Genomic DNA, 10000 nt, shown 5'->3' with positions numbered 1-10000 from the left:
GACTTAAACACCGATTATCATTTGGTTGTTTTATCTTTTTACACTAATGCACCTTGACCAAATCTCTTCCCGTGTCTTCAGGTTTACCAAACAACTATTTCTCTCTTTCATAAGATTATAGAAAATTAAACAAAATACAAAATTAAACAAAGTACAAAAATGCATAAATAATATGTTACAAAAATATTACATAAGACAATACAAAACAACCCCCTTATTTATACAAAAAGAAGTTGATATGTAAAAATAAGTCAGAATCTACTGTACAATTGAACTGCTCAGCTCATAATTCTACCTGGCAATGTGCACAGTATAAGACTCTAACTATAAGCCTTTCTAAACACACCTAACTTAAAATTTTATGAAATCGAAAAATTAGCGGAAAATATTACTCTTTTTAAGATGAGATATTCGTGCGGTCTTATACGAGTTGAGAAAGTCGTTAAAGAACAGTGATATAGGCCTGATATATTAATAATCTAGAAGTGTAATTGATAACGTAAACTACAAATACCTTTAGAATTTATAGGTATGTATATATATATATATATATATATATATATATAAATATATTAGCATGTTTAGTTTTTTTTATGTATTCCATTTCGTCTTCCTAAAGACAGGAATACCAGAAGAAAAAAAAAAAGAAAAAAGAAAAAAAATACCATGCCAAATTCTAAGCTAATTTACAAAGCCTTTCAAAACGAGACAAACTCGCTCCATTGGCCTTCTGTTCCCGACCAGCCGCATCTGTGGGGTTATGTTAACTATTTACAATTAAAAAAAATCTGTAAGAGTCTTCGTTTCAACGAGAACATATCACAAGTCAGCGAAAAAAAGGCTAAATTAAGATCTATAACGGAACCGTGTTTTTTAAAAATATCAAACGTTAGGATGCCATTACTTCGTTAAAGAATGACGTCACTTATCGTTTTTTTTTGTGTAGTCTACAGAAAAGTGTTTTTTAGTCTTATCAGATAACTATTTATATCGACTTTATTGTCAATAAAGCAATTTCATAAAGAAAAAAAATCTTCACTGGTTACTAAACCAGAGTATCTGTAGAATACACCTATAATCTATCTGAATATATACAAATCACAAATATAAGTTACTTGGACACATAATATATATTAAAATGTATATGAATATGTATATACATACATACATACATACATATATATATATATATATATATATATATATATATATATATATATATATATATATATATATATATGAAACGTAATATGATACAGTCCTTATATTACAACTTAATCTACTGCATTATATTTCATTTAGTTAGCTGATCTCGTACAAAAGGTATTTCTTCATAATCACAGGCAAGTCAAGTTCGTCGACTCTAACGGGCATCTTGTCACCCAACTCTTGCCTGAGGAAGATCCGTGCTAAGTGCTTGAGGGGCAAAGGTGACTCGCCAACCTGAGGGAAGGGAGAGGCAATTATATGTATTTTGCATACTTCAGCAGAATGCTAATCTTACTCATCGATTATATAAGAAAGAAAAACAAAACTTTCTTTGCCGAGAGCTGGGAATGTTGGTAAATACCAGACAAAGAATCTTGGAAACACAAGGAATATCATCATAGGGTTACCTTGAGGTATATTTTCCGCTGATCATTATCAATCAGTGACGAATGTTTGATGATAGCGAGATCAAAACGTTGTGCGGCTTCGAGGAGAGAAATGAGAACGTCTGGGGTCTTGGTTAGGTTAGGGAGGCAGTTGAGGATTCCTCGTGGATCTCTGTTCTGGCTTTGCATCACAACCTGTAGGAGAAATTATACTAGACGTGTTGAAAGACTATTTCGATGTGCGTTTGGCGTGCTTTTCTTGGACACAAAGATTGTTTTTTTCTATCATAGGTATACCAGAGTGTATAGTCTATAAACTCTTCATGTCAAAATAACAAATCCCGCACTCACCTCTGCGCCGTGCTTAAGGAACAGGTTAACCACCTCGACGTCGTGCTCTTCGTTGGAGGACAGATACTCTCCGATGGGCGGTTTGATCGGGGAACCGTCGTCCCCAATGATAACTAGGTTGGGGTTCGCGCCCTTTTCCAGCAGGAGTTTCAAGATCGGCAAGCGGTTGGAGATACCTTCGCTGCAGGCCATGTGCAAGGGCGAGCCGATAATGGGGGAACTGGCATTCACATTGGCTCCTGAGGGAAGAAGGGGTCGTCATTTCCACCCTTGACCGCCTTTGACTTATTTTATGTTTGTGATGATATTGGATCTACCGAAATCACATCGTTGAAGCTACATTATCGTCACCTGGCAGCATAAAGCCTTCCCCAAATCACGCAGCGAACAAACGACCGCTTTGGGAAACTAATATTGATTCGTAATAAACATTTGTTTTGAGTACGCATGTTTAAAAGGGCATTGTGAGGATATATGACAAATATGTTTCTTTTTAAGTGTACGTTTATCATATTTTCCTTAGGCGTGTGTAGGCGTGTGTGTTTTATATGTCTTTATCATTAAGTTCTCACGAAAAAAAAAAAACATAGAAAAAAGAATAGAAAGATAGAAAAGAGACTCACCATTGTCGAGCAGGAGACGCACCAATTCCACGTCGCCCTTGAGGATGGCCAGGTCGAGGGGCGTCGGCTTGTTGTACTCGGCCTCGAAGTTGACTTGTGCGCCTTGCTTGAGGAGGAGATTGACGATGGGGATGGAGCTCGAGAGGACGGCGTAGTGGAGGACGGACCTGTTGAGAGGGGACAGGTTGCAGGAGCGGGAGGACTCAGAATGGAGATATTGCCACCTGAAGAGTCGAAGGAAATAATCACTCGTCAAAAATATCCTATTTGAATCATGTTAAAGAAATATATCCCTTTCTTTTTTCCTTGTTTTTTTCTTTCGGAAGGAGCGCGATATTAGTTTTTTTTTCTTCTTTTCTCTGGTTCTACTTTTGTTAAAAGCCAATCGGTATCTAAGCTCCGTGTTACATTGCAAATCAAAAGGAAAACACCCCAAGCAGAAATAAACTCACAGAAACACTAAAACAATTTTGTATCACAAAGAACGAAAAAGACTAAAATCTAAACCATAATGCCAATCCAAGCTAAAATACATATATTCAATAACAAAATGAAATTCAAGAAATACAATACTAAACATGCCAATAGCAATAAACACATCATAAAATCAATAATAATTCATATAAACATTTGGTTTGAGTGTGTATGTTTAATGGGCAATGTTAGGGAGTACGGTAAAGTAATTTGTTTTTGAGTGTGCGTTTATCATAGCTTCGTTATGAGTGGTAAGTGTTTTTGTCTTGGATTTTACACGAAAAGTAACAGGCAAAAAAAAAAAAAAAGAAAAAAAAAAAAAAAAAAAAAAAAAAAGGCAAGCAAGTAGTTAGTATCATTTAAAAAATACTAAGTCTTCGGACACATTTCTATATATATGTATATCTATCTATATAAAAAGCATGCATGGACTTTCTTCGGCTATACTTACACAGTAGTGTATTGGGGTGTTTAACAATGAAAGACGAGGGATGTACTACACACAAAAAGTGAGCAGTAAAGATATACACAAACACAAGAGGATACAATAATGGAACAGGGATAACTTTTTCCAATAGGAACTGTACTACGTGTAAACATAATGTGTTTGAAAAAGGGGGGAAAAGAGAGGAAAGAAGGGCCCAAAGTTTGGACATGTAAGCGACCGAAATTCAAAATAAATAACACACCTGTAGTCGTGTCGACCCTCAGTACGGGCGTTGACGTCAGCGCCGAAGGATATGAGGAGGAGGACACTCTCGAGACCCTGTGGGATGAGAGATCAAAACCCCGTGGTGATTCTGCCGTGAGAGTCCTTAAGGGGAAGGAGGGAAAGGAGAACCAGGAGGCGGAGGAAGTCAGAGGTCAAGTAGATGAGGGATGAAAGCCAGGAGGGAAGGGGGAGGGGGAGGCGACGAAAAGGAGGGAGTGTAGGGGAAGACGTAATCCCTTTCAAGGAAGTTGTTGAGACCTGGAAAGACTAAGAGAAGGTGAAAACACAAGAAAAAAACAACAACAAAAAAACAGAGAGAAAAAGAAACATTTTTTGAGATGGGAGGAAGATATCAGGGAAAACCCAAGGATATACAAATAACACACAAACATATGATCCATTTCATTTAATCGTAAGACATGAGGTGAGGAAGCAGCCTTAGATTATGAAGCTCGTATTCAACACAAAGATGCTTTTCTACTATGTGATGACAGCATGTTAAACAAAACGATAGTGTAGTATATATTAGCGGGATAAAATGTGTCGTATATCTTGTCTCGGGGACTGAATAGAGTTGGAATGTGTGGTTTTAGAGTGTACATTATGACAGCTTCAGGCATCTCGGGAAATACAGATGCTGAGGAGGAAAAGGATTTGGGAAGGTTATTGGATAAAGGATAATCGATTAAGTCGAGGGTAAGTAGAGTTTGTGAATCTTAAAGGTAAGATTTCGGGTCTCGTTCCTGCACACAGTTAGAGTTGGAAGAATGTAAAGATAACTTATAAAAAATAACAAATACTACATCAACACTTTCAATATTGTATAAACGGTAACTATAAATCAAACAATAATAGATCAAAAATGGGAAAAATTGTAAAATATAAAATAATGGAACACAACATACCTTCTGTAAAATTCATACTCATAGAGATAAGTACTCTTGTTCATATGTCATTATTTACAAAGTACTAAATCTACTGTAAGTTAAAAAAAAATCGATTAGCAGTTAAAAACAAAACAAAAAAACTTAAAGATATACTACCATACAGAACAAAACAAAATCATGCAAGAGTGGACAAAGCGTCATGCACCTCAAGCATACAAAGCACATCAGAAGTCATAACAACAAACTCGGAAGCACTGAGAGAAGTAGCTGGCAACTCACTCTACCTACACGACGCTTCTCGTATCACAGTCGCTTCGTTTAGACTGGTACTACCTTCAAGTTATGTTATGTGAATTACCAAAAAAGGCACACTTGACTCTGATTGGTTGAAAGGGGAGTACAGAGATCTCTTTTTGTAGGCCTTCCAGTCGACCAATCGTAAGTGACTCATACTCTGCCATTTTGACCAATCACATTCGCCGGATAACAGGTTGAGGCCAGTTACAGACAGACTATACCTAATGCTCAACACCGCTGAGGGAAGTGCAATGTGCTGCCAGGTAGATCATCTTGCATAATTCTGCCGTCTTGTGAAGCTTCATTGCACAGTCTGTGAACACCCTGCAACACAAGCCTCTTTCACTTGGCTCCTGGCTGGTGCAGCAAGAGAGTTAGCATGTGGGATGTTTATTTTAAAGACGAAGCAATCACACTCCACCACTGCGTCATGGGTGAATAAAAAGAAAAAAAAAGAAAAAAGAAAACAAGAAGGAAACAACAAAACATAGGCAGGATTTGCAGCCTAAAAGCAGAATCTCTCGCTGAGTGTAAATGATCGGTGATCGACTGACGTTTATGGCTTTTATCATTAGTGTTTCAATTCTTTCAACTTACATCACCGGAACGTCCGCATTTAGAGCCTATATAAAATGCTTACACTGAGTGAAGCTGCTTGCCGGCACTGAATAAATTTTCATCAAAGTAAATCGAAGGTAAACTGATAAAGCAATACAAGAACAGAATCCATGCACAAAAACACAAAGTAAAAAGAAAGTACTAATCGTGTGAGCCAATGCCGGCACAGGGGGAGACTAAATGCTATAGGCCTCTACCGACACAACTTCGCCCAATCAAGGAATATTCTCGAAAGCAACGCAAGTTACCCAGGGAACAGCTATAAGACAACTAAATGCAGGTGTCCCAGCACGAAACACGAGTCTCAAACTTGTACGTTTTCTGGGCACGGGCAACATCTGACCATGGCTCCATCACAGAGACACTGGCAAACTAGTTTAAATCATACCTTTCATATAATCTAGGTGAAGTGTTTCATATACTAAACTTAAAGCTCTCGCAAAAAATACAATCTTTCTGGACGAATACAGCTAAAGAGTGGGCACTTTTCCCGAACAACATCTGGAAGCAATGGCCGCCCGTGTTGTGTCGGTGAGCGCTTTCTAGCTCACGTTTGGGCGTAGAAGGACCTGGTTCACCGCCCTTGGTCAGCAGAAAGGTTGAGAGGAGGAGCCACGAGGGCGCCAGCCACACACCCATCGCCTGGCGCAACTGCCAGAATCTTTATAGAGACTCGAGTCTACTTGGTCTTCAAGTATAAGGGATCGAAATGACACTAAGTGTTGGAAACTTGATCCGATTTTTGTCCGAAAATTGTCTTACTTGTAACAAATAGTCTGACATGAAGAGCATGAAGCTTCAACATATTTTGTGAGAGCGCAAAATGACGATTCGCGCCAGGGGGTGAGTGTGGGAGGCTTCGAAGAGACTTTAGCCTCAGAGACGAAACACAAAGAAGAGAAAAGTGTAGACATTGTGGAGGTGCAATTTATCCCTGTCTTTTATATTACACATTTATGTATTTATTTATACTCTCATTAACGCCTGTAAATGATCAATATAATTAAGTTCTTCGATCGATTTAATTAAAAAAAAAAGCCAAATCAGGGTTTCAGATCAAACTGAGAAGCAGATAAGGTCAACTTTCTCTCATTTTTGTTTTAAAGTCTATTATATAAAAAAAACGAGAGACAAAATTTTTACAATATGGTGAATGAGCATTGAACACTAACTGAATTTTGAATAACGGCATGGACGTGTTCGGCGAAAGATAACAATACAGATTCGAAATTTGTAAGGTAATGTATACCTGTCAGTCCAATCAGTGACCATCAGATATTTACAGTAGCTCGCCAAGAGAACTAAGTCATTTAAGGTCGAATCTATTGTTAAATATAGTATTGCATCTGCTTGTGCATATGAATGTGTGTGTGTGTGTGTGTGTGTGTGTGTGTGTGTGTGTGTGTGTGTGTGTGTGTGTGTGTGTGTGTGTGTGTGTGTGTGTGTGTGTGTTTCTGCGTATTTTAACCAAAGGAATGCGTGGGTATGTGTTTGAAGGAAATACAACCTTGCTTAAAATATTAGATTATGTGTCTAATATATTTCAAAAATAATTTTTACGAGATAAACTTCATGGTGCAGGTGAAATTTACTGCTAAATATAGACAAATAATCAAACACACACACACTCAAAGAAAAAGGCCAAAGAACACCCTGTAGACCCAAGGGTGATGGTGAAAAAAAAAAATCACAAGCAAAGATAAAAGACTTGAAAAAAAGAAAACATAGGAAAAGAAACACTCAGATAAAAAAGAAAGGAAAATAAAAAAAGGAAGAAGTAAGATTGAAAGTAAGATTAAAAACGAACGAAGAACCAGGTCCTCCCTTACCCTCCCCTCCCCCTCCCTCAGAAGCAGCTATTCACTCACCCTGAGCGTCTGCGCGAAGTGTTGTAGAATTTCTGGTCCGGTGATGTTGTCGCGGTTTTCCATCTCTTCTGACGCATCCTTCGGGAGAGAGAGAACGACTCACGAACGGGAACGAGGCATTAAGGAAAATCAATGGGCACTCTGCACACAACTGAGCGATTACAAGAGAGAGACACATAGAAAACGGGGGTATAGTGAAGAGGATTTGTGCAATTAAAGAAAACGGAGGCATGTTAGTGGTAACTTAAGTAAATGTGAGTGCATCTAACTGTAGGTATTTGTGGTGCTGAAAATATTAGTGGAGATTGATATCATTAGGCTATTGGATAGAGAGATGCGTTATAGGCTTATATGAAAATAGTAAAAGGTGAAATAAAGGATGAAAACTACATCTAAGCCCTATTTAAAATTATGATAAACCTTACAGTTTTATGCACAGCTTATAGAAGGCGTTATGTTTCACTAATATGAGCTGACTAAAGGATACTTACAAGGTATGAAGGAAATATGAAAATGTTAATGTTATCAAGAATTTACTTCCATTCATGCAGCGACTTGGATTCGGTCTGTAAAGGATGAGTGCGTTCGCGGGAGATAGTATGGTTAAAATGAGCAAGCAGTGACAACTATCTTATGTAAGCACTGCCGCACACAGGCTAGGAAAAAATAAATGGTATTCCAAAGGTAACGTCAGCAATCCTCGTACGTTTTTTCGTGTTATCTTAATGTTTCATACGTGTTTGTGTGTGTATATATATATATATATATATATATATATATATATATATATATATATACATATATGTATATATATATATTTGTATACACATACATACATACATATATAAATAAATAAATATATATATATATATGTATATATATGCATATATAGATATAGATATAGATAAATATCCATATATACATATATATACATATACACATACTGATACTGATCTTTGAAATAATGTATATTCCGTGTATCTCTGAGTTGCCTAGACATACTTCATTAATCTACCATTCCTTAATTGTACGTATACATGCTAATCTGCAAGCCCTATCTACCAGCCTTAAACTAAAGGTTCATCCAATGCAATGTCAGTCGCAAACTTGAACTGCATCAAGACCAAAGTGGGTTAGTGTCACAGTTGCAAAAACAAAACACTGTTATCGCTCCTATGGTTCAATCTGATTTCGACCGTTGGTTAACTATTCAAACCGTGACTACCTAAACTCTACGACTATTGCTTTTTAGTGTCTACTACTTTAAGAATCTACTTTCCTGCTGAGGTTCAGGCATTCCCCCTTCCTCAAGTCACTGACTTCCATCATGCAAGGTCATTCACGCTCCCATAGCCCACAGGGTGAAAGCTTGACAGGACCTTTTGTGATAACTGCCGTCTGATATGCTCGTTACTTGACCTTTTTTAAGTTGATATAAATGGATCTAATCATAGACCGAATATAAGTTAAAAGCTGACAATCCCAAAGACATACGAAAATTCCTTTCCACAGAAGTATGAGATGAATAGAAGGAAGAAGAACGAATGAGAAGCTTCAATTTCAGAAAACAAAAGAAGAAAGAAGCTAAATCTTCACCAGCACTTCACAAAAGATCCCGAGTCTCCCCTACCACGCCTTCCTCTCCGAGAGACCTACCTGCTGGAGACGACAACACTTCATAAGAGGAGTGAAACCCTGTCTGTCGCGGGAGTTGGGATCAGCGCCGTACGAGAGGAGGAGGTTCAAGAGCTGGATGTTCAAGGGGTTGACGAGGTTGATCTCCGAGCCGAAGAAATACTTGGCGTTGGGGTTGGCGCCATTTTCCAGGAGCAGTTTGGCGGCGTCATAATGGTCGTGCTGTTGTGAAAGAAAGTCGAAATACGGTTTTGAAAAAAAAACAAAAAAACTAAACATCATACAAAAAAATAAACCAACCAAATCAAAGCAGAAGAAGAAGAAGAAAAAAAAAAAATAAACACAAGCATCGAGCTCGTCCTCCCTCACCTTCAGAGCAAGTCTCAGAGGCTCGTCTCCAGCGTCTGTAGGGAAATCATCATCGAATTCAGGAGGAATATTGAAGTTGACTTGCGCCCCGTTTTTGAGCAGCACCTCCATCATGTCGGTGTACCCGTGCTCGGCCGACAGATGCAAAGCTGTGTAGCCGATCTCGTCGCGGGCATTGATGTCACATCCTGTAGAAGGGGGTGGGTAGATAGGAAGAAAAATGAATTAAAGGAGAGAGAAGGGGGGAAATGGAGATTGATTTTGGGTAAGAGCATGAATAAGGGTGTATAAATGTGATTGAGAAGGATAATGAGGAAGATATGGAAAGATGTTCTTCAATTAAATTAATTTTTAAAAACATCGAATACTTTTCAGTTACCTCTTGTTTTTAGAGCTTTGGGAATACACTGAGACCAATAACTACACCAACTGCCTCCCAAAATTAAATGCAAGTTCGTTAGAAATCGTATAAATAAGCATTTACCTTCACCAATGAGGAATTCAGCTGCCTCGGGATAGCGCTGCCATACAGCATAATGCAAGGGAGTCAGACCCTGTGTCACAGAGTCTT

The 10000-nt window shown here is 38.0% G+C and overlaps 1 protein-coding gene across 4 annotated transcripts in view; it reads right to left on the bottom strand.

The window, feature by feature from the left end:
- The window catches only part of LOC122256534 (uncharacterized), a 15543-nt gene that overhangs the window by 762 nt on the left and 4781 nt on the right, over window positions 1-10000 (bottom strand). The window contains exons 3-11 of one of the 4 annotated variants that reach the window (XM_043021305.2): window positions 9914-10000; window positions 9430-9617; window positions 9082-9282; window positions 7426-7503; window positions 3733-3809; window positions 2570-2793; window positions 1947-2185; window positions 1617-1790; window positions 1-1443 (exon numbers count right to left, since the gene is read on the bottom strand). The exon at window positions 1-1443 is cut by the window's left edge and continues 762 nt beyond it; the exon at window positions 9914-10000 is cut by the window's right edge and continues 4 nt beyond it. In XM_043021305.2, the coding sequence (XP_042877239.1) occupies window positions 1303-1443; window positions 1617-1790; window positions 1947-2185; window positions 2570-2793; window positions 3733-3809; window positions 7426-7503; window positions 9082-9282; window positions 9430-9617; window positions 9914-10000 (1409 nt within the window). In that variant the 3' untranslated portion in view covers window positions 1-1302. The remainder of the gene's footprint in view (window positions 1444-1616; window positions 1791-1946; window positions 2186-2569; window positions 2794-3732; window positions 3810-7425; window positions 7504-9081; window positions 9283-9429; window positions 9618-9913) is intronic. The other 3 variants (XM_043021306.2, XM_043021308.2, XM_043021307.2) reach the window with 3 other exon arrangements.

Source organism: Penaeus japonicus, unplaced genomic scaffold, assembly GCF_977035675.1.
Source record: "Penaeus japonicus unplaced genomic scaffold, GWHDUDI00000001_assembly GWHDUDI00000008, whole genome shotgun sequence".
NCBI lineage: Eukaryota > Metazoa > Arthropoda > Malacostraca > Decapoda > Penaeidae > Penaeus > Penaeus japonicus.
This window is presented reverse-complemented; position numbering and strand designations above follow the sequence as displayed.